The sequence below is a fragment of the Nannobrachium achirus genome (genome assembly GCF_963921795.1).
Source record: "Nannobrachium achirus genome assembly, chromosome: 17".
Classification (NCBI taxonomy): domain Eukaryota; kingdom Metazoa; phylum Chordata; class Actinopteri; order Myctophiformes; family Myctophidae; genus Nannobrachium; species Nannobrachium achirus.
Window position 1 is genome coordinate 23,112,619 of NC_137824.1, and position 25,718 is coordinate 23,138,336.

General features: G+C 41.2%; 6 protein-coding genes and 1 pseudogene across 7 annotated transcripts in view; all 7 read left to right on the forward strand.

The window, feature by feature from the left end:
* The window catches only part of LOC308302351 (protocadherin gamma-C5-like), a gene marked incomplete at both ends in the record, with an annotated part of 340,087 nt that overhangs the window by 217,207 nt on the left and 97,162 nt on the right, over positions 1–25,718 (forward strand). The gene's annotated exons all lie outside the window — the stretch shown is intronic.
* Positions 1–25,718, forward strand: part of LOC308301925 (protocadherin gamma-A10-like) — a gene marked incomplete at both ends in the record, with an annotated part of 92,856 nt that overhangs the window by 32,059 nt on the left and 35,079 nt on the right. The gene's annotated exons all lie outside the window — the stretch shown is intronic.
* LOC308301931 (protocadherin gamma-A11-like) lies at positions 403–2,853 on the forward strand (the record flags this gene model as incomplete). The annotated part of the gene is made up of 1 exon (XM_080746080.1): positions 403–2,853. One exon carries the CDS (start codon positions 403–405, stop codon positions 2,851–2,853), a length of 2,451 nt encoding a protein of 816 aa, XP_080602206.1.
* On the forward strand, positions 4,404–6,097 carry LOC308301932 (protocadherin gamma-A4-like; annotated as a pseudogene). The gene is made up of 2 exons: positions 4,404–4,494; positions 5,053–6,097. The product of its transcript is annotated as a protocadherin gamma-A4-like (transcript).
* On the forward strand, positions 7,580–14,562 carry LOC308301933 (protocadherin gamma-A3-like; the record flags this gene model as incomplete). The annotated part of the gene is made up of 4 exons (XM_080746081.1): positions 7,580–8,281; positions 11,895–11,936; positions 12,861–13,616; positions 14,527–14,562. The coding sequence occupies 4 exons, from the start codon at positions 7,580–7,582 to the stop codon at positions 14,560–14,562; spliced, it is 1,536 nt and encodes a 511-aa protein (XP_080602207.1).
* Positions 14,704–18,005, forward strand: LOC308301934 (protocadherin gamma-A11-like; the record flags this gene model as incomplete). Its single annotated transcript, XM_080746082.1, has 2 exons — positions 14,704–17,115; positions 17,970–18,005. 2 exons carry the CDS (start codon positions 14,704–14,706, stop codon positions 18,003–18,005), a joined length of 2,448 nt encoding a protein of 815 aa, XP_080602208.1.
* On the forward strand, positions 18,825–25,354 carry LOC308301935 (protocadherin beta-11-like; the record flags this gene model as incomplete). Its single annotated transcript, XM_080746083.1, has 3 exons — positions 18,825–21,155; positions 24,158–24,328; positions 25,301–25,354. The coding sequence occupies 3 exons, from the start codon at positions 18,825–18,827 to the stop codon at positions 25,352–25,354; spliced, it is 2,556 nt and encodes an 851-aa protein (XP_080602209.1).

Here is a 25,718-nt window from a genome sequence, read left to right on the forward strand (position 1 = left end):
AGGTCGCATGTCACCCTGAGGCGTCTTACTAGTAACATACAGAATCATACCGTAATAATAACAAAAATAATAACAAGAATAATAATAATCATATTGCTTATCTATACTGTATGCTATGGTTTTGATAGCCTCGTATCATTATTGGTAGTTTGTGTTCCCTGAATGTACTCTAAGGGACGCTGTTGAACAACGGAAAAAATATGTGGGGCGTCAGTCAGTAGTGATTCTGCTTATATCACTGCAATGTAGAGCTCGAAGAGGCGTTGCAAGACTGATAATATGTATCTATAACACGGTGTATTCTTCACTGATGGACCTATACTTGGAGTAGATATTTGTTTTAGCTTTTGAAAGGGCTTAGTCTAATTCCGAATACTTGCTGCGGAGTTTACATTTTGCGACATGGCGACATTTGGAGAACATCAGTCGAGGAAATGGTCTTTGAATTGTGGACCAACACTGATATTGTTGGTTTATTTTCTACTTGTTGTCAATGGTCAAATTCGATATTCTATTCCAGAGGAGATGAAGAAAGGCTCTCTTATCGGCAATGTAGCTCAGGACCTTGGATTGGATCTCAAACGGCTCCGTTCTGGTCGGGCTCGTATCGTCACTGGAGAAAGCGTTCAGTATACCGAGCTGAACCCAGACAAAGGGATTCTAGTCGTGAATGAGAGAATAGACCGAGAACAGCTTTGTGGCGACGTCACTCCGTGCAGCTTCAGTTTTGAAATGATTTTAGAGAACCCAATGGAACTTCACCATATCACAATTGAAGTATTGGATGTCAATGATCATCCACCGGTGTTCAAGAAAACAGATATTGCTTTCGAAATAAGTGAGTCAGCTAATATTGGTGCACGATTCTCGCTGGACAATGCAGAGGATCCTGATGTTGGCGTTAATGGTCTGCAAAATTATGTTTTAACCTCAAATGACGATTTCGTTTTGAAACAACACGTGAATCCAGAAGGGAGTAAATATGTTGAAATTGTGTTACAGAAATCATTAGATAGAGAAGAGCATCCCCGACTATCTCTACAGTTGATAGCCGTAGACGGAGGCACTCCGCAGAGATCTGGTACAGTAAATATTGATATCACTGTTTTAGATGCTAATGACAATGCTCCGGTTTTCAACCAGTCTGTGTATAGATCTACAGTGATGGAAAACGCACAGAAGGGTACTAAAATTGTAACAGTTAATGCTACAGATGCAGATAGTGGATCATACGGATATATCACATATTCACTTGCAAACCTTAAGGGCAATGTAGCTGATTTGCTGTCTATAGATCCAACCTCCGGGTTATTATCGGTTTCAGGAACTATCGATTTTGAAAAAGATAAAAAGTATGAGCTTAGAGTTGATGCAAAAGACCAGGGTGGATTGAAAGATTCTAGTAAGGTTATAATTGAGGTTATTGATGTGAATGATAACGCACCTGTCATAAACGTCATGTCATTCACCAGCCCTGTGTCTGAGGACTCTGCTCCTGGCACAACTATCGGCATAATTAATGTTAAAGACCTAGATTCAGGTGATAATGGACAGGTGACTTGTACTGTAGACCGAAACTCACCTTTTAAAATCAAATCAAATTTAAGAAATTACTACACTTTGGTGACAGATGCTGCATTAGATCGCGAGTCTTTTTCTGACTATAACATTACAGTAGTTGCAACCGATGCAGGATCACCCCCTCTTTCAAGTCAAAGAACCTTTCATCTAAAGGTGTCTGACGTGAACGATAACGCCCCAGTGTTTAAACATATGATCTACAATGAGTTTATTGCTGAGAATAACGCACCAGGTGTATCTGTTCTAACTGTTAGAGCGAATGACCTGGACGACAATCAAAATGCTCGTATTTCGTATATTCTTGAAGATTCTAGTATTAATGGGTCTCCAATTTCTGGATATGTTTCAGTTAATACTCAGAGCGGAGTGATACATGCAGTACGCTCATTTGATTATGAACAGATCAAACAGCTGTCATTCATTGTCAAAGCGCAAGACGGAGGCTCCCCTCCACTGTGTAATAACGTGACTATAAACATACTGATCCAGGACGAGAATGACAATGCTCCTCAGGTTCTGTATCCAGTCCAGACTGGCGGCTCTCTCGTTGCTGAAATGGTGCCTCGTTCTGCAGATGTGGGCTATCTGGTCACTAAAGTGGTGGCTGTTGATGTTGACTCAGGGCAGAATGCTTGGCTTTCCTATAAACTGCAGAAACCCACAGACAGGGCGCTGTTTGAAGTGGGATTACAGAATGGGGAAATAAGAACAATCCGACAGGTCACTGATAAAGATGTTGTGAAACAAAGACTGACTGTTATAGTGGAGGACAACGGACAGCCCTCTCGTTCAGCTACAGTCAATGTTAACGTGGCGGTGGCTGACAGCTTCCCTGAAGTTCTCTCGGAGTTCACAGACTTTGCACACGAGAAGGAGTACAATGACAACCTGACTTTTTACTTAGTCTTGGCTTTGGCTGTAGTTTCTTTTCTCTTCATCACGTGTGTCGTTGTTATCATATCAGTGAAAATATACAGATGGAGACAGTCCCGCCTCTATCATTCCAGTCTCCCTGTGATTCCATATTATCCACCACGCTACTCAGACACTTTGGGAACAGGGACTCTCCCTCATGTGTACAATTACGACGTTTGCAGGACGACTGACTCCAGAAAGAGTGACTGTAAGGTCGGCAGAACTGGTAGTCAGAACATACTGATAATGGATCCCAGTTTTACTGGCACAATGCAGCGGATACAGAGTGAAAAAAGCATCCTGGATGAACCAGACTCTCCGTTAGAGGTGAGTCAAAGAACCCGGTTTAAAGTTTGAACAATAGAAATGTGTTTTGTCTTCTCAGATATTTCTTCTATCGTGATATATATTTTAGCTTTTTCGAAATTAATTTAGGAGCTATTGTGCTGTTTTTGAGATTTCAGCACCATGGACAGCGTAATTTCCTATGGCATATCTTTTTGACTATAGTCGTCTGGCATTTTATTTTAAAATACAAAATGACTATCCTTTGTCAGGGCTGGCATGGCTGACTTTTAGGGATTTAATTGTACACTTCAGCACAGGTCTTACACCAAAAGCGCACTATAAAATAGACATTTGCTGAATGTCTTAATTTCTTTCCTTCCTAAATGTGTTGCCTACTTGGAGTGTAGTAAAAGTCAGACATTGATATACTGAATGTGGTTAATGAAGTAGTTTAATTTGGTGTGTTGGATAATATATATATATATATATATATATATATATATATATATATATATATATAATATATATGCAATCTTTTCATCTTCGTAATTTGTAAGGAGCTCTATAAAAAATATTCCTGCCTCCCTCTTATACAAGCTATGGGTTACTTCATTTTGGTGATAGTTCCCTTCACTGGTGCATTAATTGCCTTACCACCGCATGAGGTTCTTTTCATATAGCCTATCAAGATTTATCATTGTATGAAATTCACAGATTCAATAATAGATCATGCACTAACTACCTTTTTATAACTACCCCACTCCACATGATGTTCATGCTGTTGGACTCTAAGGGACGCTGTTGGTCAATCAAATAATGTATCAGCAGCATCATCACAATCTCCTCCCATGGTGTCCAATAGACATAAGCAGAGGCTCAGTCTAGGCATTATATGGGGTGAGGCTCGATGGAAACCTACTTGGACAGATTGTGATTTTATTGAAATACAATACTAATAATTATCATTTGTCTACTGGTTTGAATACCACATTTGTCTGAATAAGTATCTTATTGAAATTAATACTTTCTGTCTTTTATTCTACATCATGCCGTTTGGAATATATTGCTTTGGACGGACATGGAAACTGTTGTTTTTTCTGCTTCATCTCTATCATGCGGTCAGTGGTCAAATACGGTATTCTATTCCAGAGGAGATGAAGAAAGGCTCTCTAATCGGTAATGTTGCACAGGACCTGGGTTTGGATCTAAAAAGGCTCCGTTCTGGGCGGGCCCGGATCGTCACTGGGGAAAGCATTCCGTACACCGAGCTGAAGACAGACAAAGGGATTCTAGTCGTGAATGAAAGAATAGATCGGGAACAGATTTGTGGCGACGTCACTCCGTGTAGCTTTAGCTTCGAGATTCTTTTGGAAAACCCAATGGAGCTGCATCACGTTACAGTTGAAATTTTAGACGTAAACGACCATTCACCCAAATTCAAGAAAAATAGCATTGGTTTTGAAATTAGCGAATCAGCTAGTAATGGTGCCAGGTTTTCGTTGGCGAGTGCAGAGGACCCAGATGTAGGTGTCAATGGACTTCAGCAATATGTTTTAACCCCAAATGATAATTTCGTGCTGAAGCAACGTTCTGGTGCTGATGGAAAGAAATACGCTGAAATGGTGCTTCAGAAACCATTAGACAGAGAGGAGCATCCCAGAATGCTTTTGAATTTGATAGCAGTGGACGGTGGAAATCCGCAGAGATCTGGTACAGTAAATATAAATATAACTGTGTTAGATGCGAACGATAACGCACCTGTATTCAACCAATCAATCTACAAAACGACGGTGATGGAAAATGCACCAAAAGGCACGTATGTTACTACTGTTAACGCCAGCGATGCTGATTTCGGCACAAATAGTTTGATAACTTACTATTTTTCAGATCTCAATGGCCTGACCGATATATTGTCAGTTAATGAAAATACAGGTGTTATTTTAGTAACCGGTGTGATTGACTATGAGAAAGACAAGAAATATGAATTGAGAATTGAAGCAAAAGATCAAGGAGGTTTAACAGATTCCAGTACACTTATAATTGAAGTTATTGATGTAAACGATAATGCACCTATCATCAATGTTATGTCATTCACAAGCCCCGTCTCAGAGGACTCGGCCCTTGGTACAACAATCGGAATTATTAATGTTAAGGACGTAGATTCAGGAGAAAACGGGCAGGTGAGCTGTGTTATAAACAAAAAATCCCCCTTCAAGATTAAATCGAATTTAAGAAATTATTATACATTGTTGACTGATGCTGTATTAGATAGGGAAACAGTTTCTGACTATAACATCACTGTAGTTGCAACCGACGCAGGTTCACCCCCACTTTCGAGTATGCGAACCTTTTATCTCAAGATCTCTGACGTAAATGATAATGTTCCAGTATTTGAACAGAGCGTTTACAGTGCATTTATTGGAGAGAATAACTCTCCAGGTGCAACTGTACTCACAGTGAAGGCTCAAGACCCAGATGAGACCCAGAATGCCCGCATATCTTATATCCTTGAGGAGTCTAATATTGGTGGATCTCCGGTGTCTGCATATGTGTCGGTTAATGCTGAGAGCGGAGTGATACATGCAGGACGCTCCTTTGATTACGAACAGATCAAACAGCTGTCAATTGTTGTCAAAGCACAGGATGGAGGCTCTCCTCCACTCTGCAGTAATGTTACCGTGAACATACTGATCCAAGACCAGAATGACAACGCTCCTCAGGTTCTGTATCCAGTCCAATCTGGTGGTTCTCTGGTGGCTGAAATGGTGCCTCGTTCTGCAGATGTAGGCTATCTGGTCACTAAAGTAGTGGCTGTTGATGTGGACTCTGGACAGAACGCCTGGCTCTCCTATAAACTGCAGAAACCCACAGACAGGGCGCTGTTTGAAGTGGGATTACAAAATGGAGAAATAAGAACAATTCGTCAAGTCACTGATAAAGACGTTGTGAAACAAAGACTGACTGTTATAGTGGAGGACAATGGACAGCCCTCTCGTTCAGCTATAGTCAATGTTAACGTGGCAGTGGCTGACACCTTCCCTGAAGTTCTCTCTGAGTTCACTGACTTTACACATGACAAGGAATACAATGACAACCTGACGTTTTACTTAGTCCTGGCTTTGGCTGTAGTTTCCTTTTTGTTTATCACGTGTGTCGTTGTTATTATATCAGTGAAGATATACAGATGGAGACAGTCTCGCCTCTTTCATTCCAATCTACCAGTGATTCCATATTATCCACCACGTTACTCAGATACTTTGGGGACAGGGACTCTCCCTCATGTGTACAATTACGAGGTGTGCAGGACAACTGATTCCAGAAAGAGTGACTGTAAATTCGGCAGAGCTGGTAGTCAGAACATACTAATAATGGATCCCAGTTCTACAGGGACAATGCAGCGAATACAGAGTGAAAAGAGTATCCTGGATGAACCAGATTCTCCTATTGAGGTTAGTTCACTCTGTTGTTGTTTCTTCTTCTTCTTTTACTTCTTTACTTTTTTCCCCCATTCATTTTGTGAGACTGTGTTGTCCATGGTTGGTAACACTTTACAATAACTATCACTCAACTGTAATAGACTATTCACAAGTTAATGAATAAATCATTAACTAACATTTTGTGAATGCTCTATTAACTCGTTATAACAGATAGGCCTAATCCAAAGTGTTAGCCGATGGTCGTATAGAGACAGCGTTTCAGCACCATGGACAGCTATTTATTCGCTAGGCTGATTTTGCCTGTTGAGTCCAGCACAACCATCACACGGCAATGTCTCCTGTGTTGGGTAACTTTATTTCTTCTTCTAAATTACTGAAAAAAGGAAACCGGAAAGTGCATTTCTAGTCTATTGTTTGTGCATGCGTGTGTCAGGCTGTATTTGAGCTTAGCTCTCATACGTGTCATTGTATCTTATCAGCACCAGGGACAGCGATTTGGTTTTCCACTTTCTGAAATTGATAGAGCGGTGCATGATACTATACAGAGGAAGAAGCAATCATTCGATGGTTCTCAGATGTCAACTCTGGTGAGTGAGATGATTAATTGACAAGTTTGTCTTTTTTTAATGTATTTTGAATATATTATAACAGTGATAGGCCTATTAGCGGAGCAGGGAAGCGTCTTTGCATTTTGTTCAAGCCCGTCATTATGCAGCCGGTCTGAATTTTAACAACAGCATGACACAAAGCATGTACTGATAATGCTCTGAGAGGAATGCAACTCGTTTACTGTGTAATGAGTTTACTGGTTAACTCTTAATGATTGAGATTACTTTTAGTCACGTTCTGCTGGATGCTTTATTAGCCTGCGAGCTGCGAGACTGGGTGACTGTGTTGCCTCTGTTGCTTTGTGAAATTATTTTCTTTCAAAAGGTATTATTGACTGAAAACAGATAAAGGCTTTGTAATTGTTTGGGTTCTAAAATGTGTCATTTTGATTTGATTATTTTGAGTTACAATTTATTGTGTTTGGCTGTTAATTAGCAGTGATTTTTCACTTACATAAATGAACATGCACCGTGCACCCAATGCGCGATTCATGTGATTGGACTCTGAGTGCCGCTGTTGATACATAATTGAAGCTGATGCTCTGAGCTGGTGCAGTGGCCCTTCCTATAATTCTCCTCTTCTCACTCTCTCTCTCACTTTATTCTACACGCTCGGGCAAGGTTCAAAGCGCACTTTTGGATTATTCTGTTTTTTATCGTCTCTGTTCTGGTTCTGGATTCTAGTTCTGGAGTAATAGGCTACATTTTACTAACATATAGGTCTACTAAACGGTTGTATTATCAAGTGTGATGGGTTATATCTGGACAACAAGATGCAATGGCGAATGGCATGTATGTCTACCGCTTTTTCTCCTTTTTCTTAACGCCCTCCATTCCGTGACAGGGCAGGCTCGTTATTCCATACCAGAGGAGCAAGCCGAGGGATCGCTTGTTGGAAATATCGGCAGGGATTTGGGCCTGGATGTGGAAAGGCTCATAAAGGGTAAAGCTCGTATTATAACAAAAGGAGTCCGTCAGTATGTGGAACTAAACCGAGACAAAGGCACCCTCGTTATTAAAGAGCGAATCGACCGAGAAGAGCTTTGTGGACAGACAACGCCCTGTAGCTTCAGTTTTGAGCTTATCATCGAAAATCCCATCCAGCTCTATCGTGTTACTGTGGAAGTTATAGATATAAACGATAACAGTCCGGCATTCCCTAAAGACGAAATCAAATTGAAAATCGTTGAGAGTGCGGTATCGGGTACGCGCTTCTCCCTGGAGAGTGCACGTGACCCAGACGTTGGCTTAAATGATATTCAACAATACGCACTTAAACCGTCAGATAATTTTAAATTGGAAATGCACAGTCAGCCAGATGGAGGTAAATCCATCGAGATGGTTTTGCAAAAGCCTTTGGACAGGGAAAAAGAGGAAACCCATTCGCTCGTGCTGGTGGCCTCAGACGGGGGTGAGCCGCGTAGATCAGGAACGGTTCGCATACACATAACTGTGCTCGATGCCAATGACAACGCGCCAGTGTGTGGCCAGTCTGTTTATAAAGCAGATGTAAAGGAGAATTCTCCGGAAGGAACAGTAATTACTACAGTTAGTGCAAATGACGCAGACAAGGGACTCAATGGTGAGGTACATTTCTCCATCGCCCATGTTGCCAGAGAGGCGAAGGAGCTTTTTGAGCTAAATGAGAATACTGGACAGATTAAAGTGGCAGGCAAAATAGATTTTGAAAAGTCAAAGAGTTATCAATTAAATGTCCAAGCAAGCGACCATGGGGGGTTTACTGACACATGTAAAGTTATAATTCAAATCCTTGACGAGAATGATAACATCCCCACTGTACAGCTAATGTCATTCTCCAGCTCTATATCTGAGGATTCACCTCCTGGCACAACTGTAGCTGTTGTTAATGTCGATGACGCAGACTCAGACAGTAACAGCGTTATCAAGTGCTCCATCAATTCTGATGTCCCTTTCAAAATCGAATCATCCTTAACTGGTTATTATACAATAGTAACCGATAACGTCTTAGACAGAGAAAGCATTCCTGAATATAATATCACCATAACCGTAACTGACAACGGCTCACCACCACTCACTAGTAGTAAAAACATCACAGTCAAGGTGTCTGACGTAAATGACAGCCCACCCACTTTTGATGAATCTGAATACAGTAGAATTATCCCCGAGAACAACTCTCCTGGTTACTCCATATTTGCCGTGAGGGCAAGTGACGCAGACTGGGGCCAAAACGCACGCATTTCTTACTTTCTGGAAGAAAGGGAGCTTAGTGGAGTATCTGTCTCCTCATTCGTGTCTGTTAATTCAGACACAGGCGTAATTCACGCTGTAAAATCGTTGGATTACGAACAAATCAAGTCGTTTGAGTTCAACGTCACTGCGCGTGATGGAGGATCTCCTCCACTCAGTTCAGTTGCTACTGTTAAAATATTAGTTCGAGACGAGAATGACAACGCTCCTCAGGTACTGTACCCGGTGCACACCGGAGGCTCCCTGGTGGCTGAAATGGTGCCTCGTTCAGCAGATGTGGGCTATCTGGTCACTAAAGTGGTGGCTGTTGATGGGGACTCTGGACAGAATGCCTGGCTCTCCTATAAACTGCAGAAAGCCACAGACAGGGACAGGGTGCTGTTTGAAGTAGGATTACAGAATGGAGAAATAAGAACAATTCGTCAAGTCACTGATAAAGATGCTGTTAAACAAAGACTGACTGTTATAGTGGAGGACAACGGACAGCCCTCTCGTTCAGCTACAGTCAATGTTAACGTGGCGGTGGCTGACAGCTTCCCTGAAGTTCTCTCAGAGTTCACTGACTTTACACACGACAAGGAGTACAATGACAACCTGACCTTTTATTTAGTTTTGGCTTTGGCTGTAGTTTCATTTCTCTTCATTACGTCTTTAGTTGTTATTATATCAGTGAAAATATACAGATGGAGACAGTCTCGCCTCTATCATTCCAGTCTCCCAGTGATTCCATATTATCCACCACGTTACTCAGACACTTTGGGGACAGGGACTCTCCCTCATGTGTACAATTACGAGGTGTGCAGGACAACTGATTCCAGAAAGAGTGACTGTAAATTCGGCAGAGCTGGTAGTCAGAACATACTAATAATGGATCCCAGTTCTACAGGGACAATGCAGCGAATACAGGGTGAAAAGAGCCTACTGGATGAACCAGACTCTCCTTTGGAGGTGAGTCAAAGTTATTTTGAGCCTTAGAAATTGTAACTGAACAATTATTTCGTCATCATATATTTTTGCTTCCAGTTAATCAAGTGGTAAGTGGTGCATTGCTGCAATGTAATCTGCCCTGGCGTTTTCAGCACTATAACGCGGACAGCTCCTCTTTCGGTAAATGTTCACCTTCTGTTGCCCTTCTTCTTACGTGTAATGTTAGTCCTTACCCTTTCAACAAATATAACAATATTAATAATAATCATAATAATCATAATAGTAATATATTTATAATTAGTGTAATAATCATTATTAGTAGTAGTAGTAGTAGTAGTAGTAGTAGTAGTTGTTGTAGTAGTAGTAGTAGTAGTAGTAATATTGTTTGTTTTATTTGATTTGTATTCTAACATATTATTCTTTTAGATTGCTTATACCTTTCATTGTGAACTTTAGATGTGTGAATTAGCGTTTAAATTAATATATTACGTTTATATGTTTTCCTTGTGTGAAGCTTAACGGCATGGTAGGCCTACTGGTTGAAACAGTATGGTTGTGCAATGAACGCCCATTTGGAGTTTTGAGTTTTTTGCCGCAGGGCGAGATGAGGCATGCAGGCAGGCAGGCAGCGCCACAAACACTTGCCTTTTGTTTGAATTGCCTTTGAGTTTGGTTGTCAGTGTGTGTATCTGTGTGCATTTAAGTGTGTTTGGGGGCGGTTATATTACTTTAATATTTACACCTTTTATTAATTTACTTTTTAACAATTAGAAACACACATCATCTGACATTATGGTATAACACTTAACACAAGTGTGTGCTATGGGTTTCATTAGTTTAGAATAGTCAATTTTAATGTGAACTCTAAGAATAAATCGTGATGTTACTGGCTGAAATTATAAAATGAATGTGTTCTTAATTCATGGGAATATGGTTGAGTCGCTGTTCCCTTGTTTGAACTCTGAGGGACGCTGTTGAACAATGAAATACATTTTTGAAAAGGGCGTCAGTCAGTAGACATCCTTATATCGCTGCAATGTAGCCTGGACAAGAACAGAATAAGCTCGAAGGGAGGTAGCAAGACGGATATTTTAACCCTATAGAGTGTAGGCCTCTTATTGTTTCATGAACGGGAAAACGGGACTTAGACCTTGGTTTGAAACTGTGAAATAATTCGTTTTCATTTGTGGATTTTACATTTCACGTCATGGCATTTGGACATCAGTCGGGAAAATGGCGTTTAAACTGTGGACGTATACTGCCGCTAATATTGTTAATGTGCGTGTGCTATATTGCCAATGGTCAAATTCGATATTCTATTCCAGAGGAGATGAAGAAAGGCTCTCTTATCGGTAATGTAGCACGGGACCTTGGATTGGATCTCAGACGGCTCCGTTCTGGCCGGGCCCGTATCGTCACCGGAGAAAGCATTCAGTACACCGAGCTTAAGACAGACAAAGGGATTTTAGTCGTGAATGAGAGGATAGACCGAGAACAGCTTTGTGGCGACGTCACTCCGTGTAGCTTCAGTTTTGAAATTATTTTAGAGAACCCAATGGAACTTCACCACATCACAATTGAAGTATTAGATATCAATGATCATCCTCCGGTGTTCAAGAAAACAGATGTTTCTCTGGAAATACTTGAGTCAGCAAACAGTGGTGCCCGATTTATGTTGGACAACGCAGATGATCCTGATGTTGGAGTCAACGGTCTGCAAAATTACATTTTAACCTCAAATGAAAATTTCGTTTTAAAACAACATGTAAATCCAGATGGGAGTAAATATATTGAAATGGTGTTACAGAAGTCATTAGATAGAGAGGAGCATCCCCGACTGTCTCTACAGCTGATAGCGGTAGACGGAGGCACTCCGCAGAGATCTGGTACAGTAAATATTGACATCACTGTTTTAGATGCTAATGATAATGCTCCGGTTTTTAACCAGTCTGTATATAGAGCTACAGTGATGGAAAACGCACCAAAAGGTACTAACATTGTAACTGTTAACGCTACAGATGCAGATAGTGGATCAAATGGATATATCACATATTCACTTGCAAACATGAAGGGCAATGTAGCTGATTTACTGTCTATAGAGGCGAATTCCGGGTTAGTATCGGTTTCAGGAACAATAGATTTTGAAAAAGATAAGAAGTATGAGCTCAGAATTGAAGCAAAAGACCAGGGTGGATTAACAGATTCTAGTAAGGTGATAATTGAGGTTATTGATGTGAATGATAACGCACCTGTCATAAACGTCATGTCATTCACCAGCCCTGTGTCTGAGGACTCTGCTCCTGGCACAACTATCGGCATAATTAATGTTAAAGATATAGATTCAGGTGATAATGGACAGGTGACTTGTACTGTAGACCGAAACTCACCCTTTAAAATCAAATCAAATTTAAGAAATTACTACACTTTGGTGACGGATGCTGCATTAGATCGGGAAACCATTTCTGACTATAACATCACTGTTGTCGCAACCGACGCAGGATCACCCCCTCTTTCAAGTCAAAGGACTTTTCATCTAAAGGTGTCTGACGTGAACGATAATGCCCCAGTGTTTAAACATCTGATATACAATGAGTTTATTGCTGAGAATAACGCACCGGGTGCATCTGTACTCACCGTTAGAGCTAATGACCTGGACGACAATCAAAATGCTCGTATTTCGTATATTCTTGAAGATTCTAGTATTAATGGATCTCCAATTTCTGGATATGTATCAGTTAATACTCAGAGCGGAGTGATACATGCATTACGATCATTTGATTATGAACAAATCAAACAGCTTTCATTCGTTGTCAAGGCGCAAGACGGAGGCTCCCCTCCACTGTGTAATAACGTGACTATAAACATACTGATCCAGGACGAGAATGACAACGCCCCTCAGGTTCTGTATCCAGTCCAGACTGGCGGGTCTCTCGTGGCTGAAATGGTTCCTCGTTCAGCTGATGTGGGCTATCTGGTCACTAAAGTGGTGGCTGTTGATGTTGACTCTGGACAGAATGCCTGGCTCTCCTATAAACTGCAGAAAACCACAGACAGGGCGCTGTTTGAAGTGGGATTACAGAATGGAGAAATAAGAACCCTCCGTCAAGTCAATGATAAAGATGTTGTGAAACAAAGGCTGACTGTTATAGTGGAGGACAACGGACAGCCCTCTCGTTCAGCTACAGTCAATGTTAACGTGGCGGTGGCTGACAGTTTCCCTGAAGTTCTTTCAGATTTCACTGACTATACACACAAGGAATACAATGACAACCTGACTTTTTACTTAGTCTTGGCTTTGGCTGTAGTTTCCTTTCTCTTCATCACGTGTTTAGTTGTTATTATATCAGTGAAAATATACAGATGGAGACAGTCCCGCCTCTACCATTCCAGTCTCCCAGTGATTCCATATTATCCACCACGTTACTCAGACACGTTGGGGACAGGGACTCTTCCTCATGTGTACAATTACGACGTGTGCAGGACGACAGACTCCAGAAAGAGTGATTGTATGGTCGGTAGAGCTGGTAGTCAGAACATACTGATAATGGATCCCAGTTGTACAGGCACAATGCAGCGGATACAGACTCAGAGTGAGAAAAACATCCTGGATGAACCAGACTCTCCTCTAGAGGTGAGTCAAATAGCTCAGTCTGATGTAGCCCATATATAGACCAATATGGATTTGTTTTGTCTTTTCAAATACATTCTTGTAAGCCTTTTTTTTATCATTATATTTTCCTGTCGTCTATTGCGCTGTTTTTTAGCTTTTCAGCACCATGGACAGCGGCATGCGCTATATGTCTTTTTTCATTGTAACCGTACTGTATGTCAATCATTTAATGGGTCTTCAACAGGGTGTCCGGGACCCCTTGGGGGTCCTCAGAGTTACAGTAATACAAGGGGGTCACCACATTTTTGTTTGATTAGGACCTTTTTTCTTTTTCATTACATTATTAGGAGAGGGGAACATTTGCCAAATCCAATCCATAATCCACTTTATTTATATAGCACATTTTACAACGCAAGATGACCAAAGTGCTGCGCAGAAAACCTCAAAAAATACATTAGGCCTATATAAGCTAAGCTAAAACAGAAAAACAATGGCAAAAACACACAGTAAAATAGCAAGCTAAATCACAGAAAAATAACTGTAAAATAGCAGATCTACTAACTTGGCGTTGTGAGCTTGTAGATCGGCTATTTTGAGGCAAAAGGTTTGGTGTGAGGGGGCCAGGGGGGGGGGGGGGAGAGCACACCAAGAACGTCAGGTCAAGTTGACTAAGTATTGAGGGTTTACCGGATTAAGAGGTGAAATGTGTTAAAATACACATTAACATGAATCCAACATATTAATTGTAAAGATTATATGTTAACAAACAAACATTAACACAACACTGATGATAGTGCTGTCAGACTAACTTCTGCTTTGTCACCAGAGGACATTCCACATGATGTTCATGCTGTTGGACTCTAAGGGACGCTGTTGGTCAATCAAATAATGTATCAGCATTATCACAATCTCCTCCCATGGTGTCCAATAGACACAAGCAGAGGCTCAGTCTAAGCATATGGGTTGAGGCTCGATGGAAACCTACTGAACAGATTGTCATTTCTTTGTGGTATAAATACAACACTAAGAATTTTGCCCATGGAAATGCTACATTTGTTTAACTAAGTATATGGTTCCAATTATTATTTTTGCACTTTTATTCTACATCATGGCGTTTGGAATACGTCGCTTTGGTTATGGACGGACATGGAAACTGTTGTTGTTTCTGCTTCATCTCAATCATGCGGTCAGTGGTCAAATACGGTATTCTATCCCAGAGGAGATGAAGAAAGGCTCTCTAATCGGTAACGTGGCACAGGACCTGGGTTTGGATCTGAAAAGGCTCCGTTCTGGCCGGGCCCGTATCGTCACAGGGGAAAGCGTTCAGTACACCGAGCTGAAGACAGACAAAGGGATTCTTGTCGTGAATGAGAGAATAGATCGGGAACAGCTTTGTGGCGACGTCACTCCGTGTAGCTTTAGCTTCGAGATCATTTTGGAAACCCCAATGGAGCTGCATCACGTAACGGTTGAAATTTTAGACGTAAACGACCATTCACCCAAATTCAAGAAAAATAGCATTAATTTTGAAATTAGTGAAATAGCTAGTAATGGAGCCCGATTTTCGTTGGCAAGTGCAGAGGACCCAGATGTAGGTGTCAATGGACTTCAGCAATATGTTTTAACCCCAAATGATAATTTCGTTTTGAAGCAACGCTCTGGTGCTGATGGAAAGAAATATGCTGAAATGGTTCTTCAAAAACCCCTAGACAGAGAGGAACATCCCCGAATGCTTTTAACGTTGATAGCAGTGGACGGTGGAAATCCGCAGAGATCTGGTACAGTAAATATAAATATCACTGTGCTAGATGCGAACGATAATGCGCCTGTATTCAATCAATCAATCTACAAAGCGACAGTGATGGAAAATGCACCAAAAGGCACGTATGTTACCACTGTTAACGCCAGCGATGCTGATTTCGGAACAAATAGTTTGATAACTTATTATTTCTCAGATCTCAATGGTGGCCTGACGGATATATTGTCAGTTCATGAAAATACAGGTGTGATTATAGTAACCGGCGTGATTGACTATGAGAAAGACAAGAAATATGAATTGAGAATAGAAGCAAAAGATCAAGGAGGTTTAACAGATTCCAGTACAATTATAATTGAAGTTATTGATGTAAACGATAATGCACCTATCATCAATGTTATGTCATTCACAAGCCCCGTCTCTGAGGACTCGGCCCTTGGTACAACAATCGGCATTATTAATGTTAAGGACTTTGATTCAGGAGAAAACGGGCAGGTGAGCTGTGTTATAAACCAAAACTCCCCCTTCAAGATTAAATCGAATTTAAGAAATTACTATACATTGGTGACTGATGCTGTTTTAGATAGGGAAACAGTTTCTGACTATAACATCACTGTAGTTGCAACCGACGCAGGTTCACCCCCGCTTTCGAGTATGAGAACCTTTCATCTCAAGATCAGTGACGTTAATGATAATGTTCCAGTTTTTGAACAGAGCGTTTACAGTGCATTTATTGGAGAGAATAACTCTCCAGGTGTAAATGTACTCACAGTTAAGGCTCAAGACCCAGATGAGACTCAGAATGCCCGCATATCTTATATCCTTGAGGAGTCTAATATTGGTGGATCTCCGGTGTCTGCATATGTGTCGGTTAATGCTGAGACCGGAGTGATACATGCAGGACGCTCCTTTGATTATGAACAGATCAAACAGCTGTCATTCGTTGTCAAGGCACAAGATGGAGGCTCTCCTCCACTCTGCAGTAATGTGACCGTGAACATACTGATCCAAGACGAGAATGATAACGCTCCTCAGGTTCTATATCCAGTCCAGAGTGGTGGCTCTCTGGTGGCTGAAATGATGCCTCGTTCAGCAGATGTGGGCTATCTGGTCACTAAAGTGGTGGCTGTTGATGTGGACTCTGGACAGAATGCCTGGCTCTCCTATAAACTGCAGAAACCCACAGACAGGGCGCTGTTTGAAGTGGGTTTACAGAATGGAGAAATTAGAACCATCCGTCAAGTCACTGATAAAGACGTTGTGAAACAAAGACTGACTGTTATAGTGGAGGACAACGGACAGCCCTCTCGTTCAGCTACAGTCATTGTTAATGTGGCGGTGGCTGACAGCTTCCCTGAAGTTCTCTCAGAGTTCACTGACTTTGCACAAGACAAGGAGTACAATGACAACCTGACCTTTTACTTAGTCCTGGCTTTGGCTGTAGTTTCCTTTTTGTTTATCACGTGTTTAGTTGTCATTATATCAGTGAAAATATACAGATGGAGACAATCTCGCCTCTATCATTCCAGTCTCCCTGTGATTCCATATTATCCGCCACGTTACTCAGACACTTTGGGGTCAGGGACTCTCCCTCATGTGTACAATTACGAGGTGTGCAGGACAACTGACTCCAGAAAGAGTGACTGTAAGTTCGGCAGAGCTGGTAGTCAGAACATCCTGATAATGGACCCCAGTTGTACAGGGACGATGCAGAGGATGCAGAATGAAAAGCACATCCTAGATGAACCAGATTCTCCTTTAGAGGTGAGATGGACTTCCAGACAATTTATATTTGATGCGCACGCACGCACGCACGCACGCACGCACGCAAGCTTGCAGGCGCGCACGCACGCACGCACGCACGCGCACACACACACACACACACACACACACCCACACACCCACACACACACACACACACACACACACACACAATATTCGGGTAGACAGCAGGCTCATGGGGACTTTTCAGTACCTTTGGACAGCTCGAGAACGAGTTGTACAAGGCCTGTGTGGGCTTTCAGTAAATAGATCTTTGTTCCATTAAGCCTTTGTATAATTTGTTCCATTAATTTAAGACTGTCACTCACTTGATTGAATGATAAAGCCTATGTTTTCCTTTTATATTGCATAGAGCATTCAAATTAAGTTGTGATAAATTGTTCGGTATTACCAACACAAGATGTGTTAGGTGTTGTATATTGAGTTGGCAAAGTTGTTAATCATATAAAGAATATTTAAGAAGTTATTAGTAAAGCTTACGAATAGCTTAATAGTGAACTATTAGATAGGTGTACTGTATGTACAGTATGCCTGTGTGTTTTTGGTGTGTAGTGTATGTGAGTTTTAAAACTTGTGAAATGGGGACATTCTGCATAGTTTGTACTTTCACAATTTAAAAGGTAGTTGTACAACAAGTTGACCCATCTATACATCCAATAATAACCCATTAATTAACATTTTGTGAAAGTTATATTAACGAGATATAATAACATAGTCATCTGTTAATCTAAAAGTGTTAGCCAATGTTCGTATAGAGACAGAGCAGCGTTTCAGCACCATGGACAGTGATTTGGTTGTCAGCAGCAATACCATTTTCTGCTGCCTTTGCCTGTTAGCTGAGAAAGCTTCACTGTGAGGCGTGGATTAAGTGATTGACAGTGATTTCTGTGTTGGCTGTGCATTTTTAAAATACTTCATTCATGTTTATAAATTACCAAATGTGTAGAAAGAAAAAAGAAAAAAAGGCAAAGCAGCCGTTGCTGTGCTTATTAGAAGTGCAATTCTAGCCTTTACCACTAACTTTGTGCAAGGGACACTGTGAGGCTATATTTGAGCTCCCCTACATGTCATCTACCTTATCAGCACCACGGACAGCGATTTGCTTTTCCGTATCTACGTTTGCCCTTGTCATGCTGACTTTTCGGGACGGGTCCAGTTTTCGTTTCTTAGAGATTATCTCTGTTGGATTTGTGTTTATTAAAACAAATAGCTGATTCTTCTAAGAGATTAAATCATTGAAAAAAAGAAAAAGAAAGGGAAAAAAAAGTGCCAATATTTTACATTTTTTTAAAAGGCAACCATTACAAGGCCGTATTTCAGTACAACGGCGGATTTATACCAGTATTCATCATATTATGTTCCATACTTGGACTCTAAGGGACGCTGTTGATCTGTGAAACAAGTGTACTGCATTTTATAATCATCCCTCCCCTATGCTTTAACATTAGGAGTGTCTCACTGCTTCACGTGAAGTGGGGCACGCAGTCTCCCATGAATGGATTAGCACGTTTAAATCAAATAGGATTGGAATACATCGGGTTGTATTAATTTCTGTTTTATTTATGACATTTCCTGTGATTATTTTACTTACGATGGCACTTCGAGGATATCACTCCCCTGGAGGCCGAAAATTGCGATTGTTTTGTGGATTGCAATGGCCAATTGCTACTCTTATTTTCATATGTTTGCATATGGTGGCTGGGCAGATTCGATATTCTATTCCAGAGGAGATGAAGAAAGGCTCTCTTATTGGAAACGTGGCACAGGACCTGGGTTTGGATCTGAAAAGGCTCCGTTCGGGTCGGGCCCGTATCGTGACCGGAGAAAGCATTCAGTACACCGAGCTGAAGACAGACAAAGGGATTCTAGTCGTGAATGAGAGGATAGACCGAGAACAGCTTTGTGGCGACGTCACTCCGTGTAGCTTTAGCTTCGAGATTATTTTAGAAAACCCAATGGAAATTCACCATATCACAATTGAAGTATTAGATGTCAATGATCATCCTCCAGTGTTCAAGAATACAGATCTTGCTTGGGAAATAAGTGAGTCAGCAAACAGTGGTGCACGATTTATGTTGGACAACGCAGATGATCCTGATGTTGGAGTCAATGGTCTGCAAAATTATATTTTAACCTCAAATGAAAATTTTGTTTTAAAACAACATGTTAATCCCGATGGAAGTAAATATATTGAAATTGTGTTACAGAAGTCATTAGATAGAGAAGAGCATCCGCGACTGTCTTTACAGCTGATAGCGGTAGACGGAGGCACTCCGCAGAGATCTGGTACAGTAAATATTGACATCACTGTTTTAGATGTTAATGACAATGCTCCGGTTTTCAGCCAGTCAGTGTACAGAGCTACAGTGATGGAAAACGCAGTGAAAGGTACTAACATTGTAACTGTTACTGCTACAGATGCAGATAGTGGATCGAACGGATATATCACATATTCACTGGCAAACCTGAAGGGCAATGTGGCTGATTTGCTTTCTATAGATCCGAGTTCAGGGTTATTATCGGTTTCAGGAGCTATAGATTTTGAAAAAGATAAGAAGTATGAGCTCAGAATCGAAGCAAAAGACCAGGGTGGATTAAAAGATTCTAGTAAGGTGATAATTGAGGTTATTGATGTGAATGATAACGCACCTGTCATAAACGTCATGTCATTCACCAGCCCCGTGTCTGAGGACTCTGCTCCTGGCACAACGATCGGCATAATTAATGTTAAAGATATAGATTCGGGTGATAATGGACAGGTGACTTGTACTGTAGATCGAAATTCACCTTTTAAAATCAAATCGAATGTAAGAAATTACTACACTTTGGTGACGGATGCTGCATTAGATCGTGAAACTGTTTCTGACTATAACATCACTGTAGTGGCAACCGACTCAGGATCACCCCCTTTATCAAGTCAAAGAACCTTTCATCTAAAGGTGTCTGACGTGAACGATAACGCCCCTGTTTTCAAACAGTTGTTTTACAACGCGTTTATTGCTGAGAATAACGCACCGGGTGTATCTGTACTCACTGTTAGAGCGAATGACCTGGATGACAATCAAAATGCTCGCATTTCTTATATTCTTGAAGAATCTAATGGGTCTCCAGTAACTGGACATGTATCCGTTAATGCTGAGAGTGGAGTGATACACGCATTGCGCTCCTTTGACTACGAACAGATCAAACAGCTTTCATTCGTTGTCAAGGCGCAAGACGGAGGCTCTCCTTCACTGTGTAATAACGTGACTGTAAACATAATGATCCAGGACGAGAATGACAATGCTCCTCAGGTTCTGTATCCAGTCCAGAGTGGTGGTTCTCTGATGGCTGAAATGGTGCCTCGTTCAGCAGATGTTGGCTATCTGGTCACCAAAGTGGTGGCTGTTGATGTGGACTCTGGACAGAATGCCTGGCTCTCTTATAAACTGCAGAAACACACAGACAGGGCGCTGTTTGAGGTGGGATTACAGAATGGAGAAATAAGAACTATCCGTCAAGTCACTGATAAAGATGTTGTGAAACAAAGACTGACTGTTATAGTGGAGGACAACGGACAGCCCTCTCGTTCAGCTACAGTCAATGTTAACGTGGCGGTGGCTGACAGCTTCCCTGAAGTTCTCTCAGAGTTCACTGACTTTACACACGACAAGGAGTACAATGACAACCTGACTTTTTACTTAGTCTTGGCTTTGGCTGTAGTTTCCTTTTTGTTTATCACGTGTGTAGTTGTTATTATATCAGTGAAAATATACAGATGGAGACAGTCCCGCCTCTATCATTCCAGTCTCCCAGTGATTCCATATTATCCACCACGTTACTCAGACACTTTGGGGACGGGTACTCTCCCTCATGTGTACAATTACGAGGTGTGCAGGACAACTGATTCCAGAAAGAGTGACTGTAAATTCGGCAGAGCTGGTAGTCAGAACATACTTATAATGGACCCCAGTTGTACAGGGACGATGCAGAGGATGCAGAATGAAAAGAGCATCTTGGATGAACTAGATTCTCCTTTAGAGGTGAGCTGAGCTGGTGATCTATCTATATATATATCTATCTATCTATCTATCTATCTATCTATCTATCTATCTATCTATCTATCTTATACGCGCACGCGCACGCACGCACGCACGCACGCACGCACGCACGCACACACACACACACACACACACACACACACACACACACACATTCGGGTTCACAACAGGCACATGAGGACGTTTCAGCACCATACTGTGAGGACAGCTCCACTTAGAGAACGAGTTTTGTGTGAAACGCCTGCTGTGTGGGCTTTTAGTAAAGACAGGGTTCTTTGTTCCATTAAACCGTTTTTTTAGAATTGGTTCCTTCTTTTAAGAGTGTCTCTCACTTGTGTGACTGATTTAGCCCATGTTTTCCTTTTATATTGTATAGAGCAATCAAATTAACTTGTGATAAATAGCCTATATCGGTATTACCAACACACGTGAAGTGGTGGTGGGGCTGCTATTGTCCTCCATCTCATGATGTTCTTGTTTTCAACTCTAAGGGACGCTGTTGGTCAGTGAATAGGGCTTATATACAGTTTCTCCTCCTCCATCAGTGCGTTTCACTGAATAAGAGAGGCTATAAGATTCAGAATTGGTACACGAGGAGCACAAGTATTTTATATCGAACAGATGCTTGGATAGGTGATTAAACACACATAGGATTCATTTGCTGAAGTTTGTGGATGTGGTTTCTTTGGTGGTGTTGCAGTTGGCATTTTTTTCCAATGGCGGTTGAGAAGTGTCGTGGTTTTCTTTTCGTAAAACGGCAATTGTTTTGTGGATCAACATGGAAGTTGTTGCTATTTCTGTTCCACATCAGTCATATCGTCAGTGGTCAAATTCGTTATTCCATCCCAGAGGAGATGAAGAAAGGCTCTCTGATCGGTAATGTTGCACAGGACCTGGGGTTGGATCTGAAAAGGCTCCGTTCTGGCCGCGCCCGCATCATCAACGGAGACACTGTTCAGTACACCGAGCTGAAGACAGACAAAGGGATTCTAGTCGTGAATGAGAGAATAGATCGAGAGCAGATTTGTGGCGACGTCACTCCTTGTAGCTTCAGCTTTGAAGTAATTTTAGAAAATCCTATGGAGCTGCACCGATTAACTGTGGAAATTCTGGATATTAATGACAATTCGCCAGTGTTTGGGAAAGATGAAATAAGATTTGAAATAAGTGAAACGGCCACAATTGGATCTCGCTTTATGTTGCCCACTGCAGAAGATGCAGATGTAGACGGTAATGGTCTTCAAACATACATATTAAATACTAATGAGAATTTTGTATTGAAGCAACAATCTACTCCAGATGGTAGAAAATATGCAGAAATGATTATACAAAAACCTTTAGACAGAGAAAGCCAGTCGAGATTACTGTTGAAGCTGATAGCAGTGGACGGTGGAACTCCGCAGAGATCTGGTACAGTAAATATCGATATCACCGTTTTAGATGCCAATGATAATGCTCCTGTTTTTACTCAGTCATTATACAGGGCTACTGCAATGGAAAATGCAATAAAAGGCACGTACATCACTACAGTTAATGCCAGCGACGCGGACAGTGGATCAAACGGTCTAATCACATATAGGTTTTCCAACATGAAAGAGCATCTCACTCGTATATTTCAAATGGACGAAACCACTGGTATAATCAGTCTGGTGGGTCAAATAGACTACGAGAAAGATAAAAAGTACGAAATTATGGTTGAGGCCATGGACCAGGGAGGTCTTACAGATTCCAGTAAGGTCCTGATTGACATTGTTGACGTTAATGACAACGCTCCAGTAATAAACGTCATGTCGTTCTCCAGCCCTGTTTCCGAGGATGCTGAACCTGGCACCACAGTAGCAATAATAAACGTGAAAGACGCAGATTCCGAGCAAAACGGCCAGGTCACGTGTACTATAGCCAACAATCTCCCATTTAAGATAAAATCATCCTTGACAAATTATTATACTTTAATAACTGATGCTGCTTTCGATAGAGAAATTGTGCCTGAATATAACATTACTATTAAGGCGACTGATTCCGGTTCTCCATCCCTGTCTAGCTCTACAATGTTAAGGCTTAGTATCTCTGATATAAATGACAATGCCCCAATGTTTGAGAAAAAGGCGTATAATGCTTTTATTAAAGAGAACAATTCCCCTGCCGTGTCCATATTTACTGTCAGCGCACGGGACTCTGACTGGAATCAGAACGCGAGAATATCCTACTTTGTAGAGAATACACAGATGCATGGTAGTCCAGTCAGCAGTTATGTATCTATAAACTCTGAAACTGGAGTTTTACATGCAGTGCGCTCTTTTGATTATGAACAGTTAAAAAGCCTCACATTATATGTGAAAGCACAAGATGGAGGCTCCCCTCCACTCACTAGCAATGTAACGGTTAATATCTTCATACTTGACGAAAATGACAATGCACCTCAGGTTCTATATCCAGTCCAGAGTGGTGGATCACTAGTGGCTGAAATCGTGCCTCGTTCAGCAGATGTGGGCTATCTGGTCACTAAAGTGGTGGCTGTTGATGTGGACTCTGGACAGAATGCCTGGCTCTCTTATAAACTGCAGAAAACTACAGACAGAGCGCTGTTTGAAGTGGGATTACAGAATGGAGAAATAAGAACTATCCGTCAAGTCACTGATAAAGATGCTATGAAACAAAGATTGACTGTTATAGTGGAGGACAACGGACAGCCCTCTCGTTCAGCTACAGTCAATGTTAACGTGGTGGCGGCTGACAGCTTCCCTGAAGTTCTCTCAGAGTTCACTGACTTTACACACGACAAGGAGTACAATGACAACCTGACTTTTTATTTAGTCTTGGCTTTGGCTGTAGTTTCCTTTCTCTTCATCACGTGTTTGGTTGTTATTATATCCGTTAAAATATATAGATGGAAGCAGTCTCGCATCCTCTGTCATTCCAATCTCCCAGTGATTCCATATTATCCACCACGTTACTCAGACACTTTGGGGTCAGGGACTCTCCCCCATGTGTACAATTATGAAGTGTGCAGGACGACTGACTCCAGAAAGAGTGACTGTAAAGTTGGCAGAGCTGGTAGTCAGAACATACTGATAATGGATCCCAGTTCTGGAGGGACAATGCAGCGATTCTATAGTGAAAAGAGCATCCTGGATGAACCAGACTCTCCTCTAGAGGTGAGTTAACTATAGCGATTTAACAAACAATTTCACTAAGTATGTGAAAACACCATGAATATGTTTTGAAATTAACTAGTTGACCTTACCACAATTTATTTTAAACAGGCCTAAGTCTTGTCTTTTTTGGGGGGTCCGGGTCAGTGATTGTGTTGTGGATCAGCATGGCAGCTTTTTTTTTTCTTTCTTTTTGCTATTGTTGTCATATCAGTCATATCATCAGTGCATGGTCAATTTCGCTATTCCATCCCAGTGGAGATGAAGAATGTCTTATCGGTATAACGTTGCACAGGACTTGGGATTGGACACATACCGTTACATACTGTAGCCTATATTTTGCTGTTGTTGTCAACCAGTTGGTTTAAACTGCGCAGCTGTCCTCTGTTCAATGTCAACTTTCGTATAGTGTCTGCTTTGTACTACTGTATTATTATTGTTTTTCTTTTAATGCACGTATAGGCCTATACGGTTTCAACACTCGTTATGAGTATATAATTATTCAAAAAATAGTTTTATAAATACAGTATAAAATATAAAATGACTTGTAAGAAAGAAGGTGTATGAAGTAGTAGTGCCTGGTCATAATGCATATGGAACAGCACAAATACCTTGTGAAACTTTACTTAAAGGTCCGGGTCTGTAATCATATAGTCGCATGTATAATGCATTATAATGCACTTGAGGCTCCATAACACTTGTTATAAATGTTTATAATCATGTCATTACAATGTATTATAGAACCTGCCTTTTTTACCGAAGTGTCTTTTTCCACAAAACAACGACGGAATTGCCTTCAGTAGAAAATACAACTAAGTTAAAAAGCAAACAATTATACCGTCAATTCTGAGAGGAAAGACATTTGCTAACCCCTTTAGTTGTAGCCTATTTTTTTCTGAAATGAATATGAAATCATTTATTTTCACTGCATAATTTACAAATACATATCCTATGTTGTAATAACTGGGTTCTAAGGCCCATGCAGTCAGCACTGTGGTGGAGAACAGCTCCTCTCCCCACGAGCCTTAAGGTTGTGTTGCCGCTTTGCTGATACTAATTTGGTGTTTTGGTTGTTAGATCACATTATTCTCTCTCGAATAACCTATGAGTTGGCACATGTAATTTATACAAGTATGTGTTATTAATTGTTTTACTCGCATGATCGCATCATGCAGCTATTTCTTCTGCAGTATAGCCTTATGCCCATTAGCATCACTCAAATGTAAGTATTTACGTTGGTGTTCTTGTTTTCGGCTCTAAGGGACGCTGTTGGTCAGAATAAAAATCTAACTGGTGTTATCATCTTTAGAAGTCCCCTCCTCTGCAACTGCTATGACGAGGGAAGCAAAGAATCGCTGTGCTTGATGCGAGGTGGGGCAACGGGGAGAGTCGG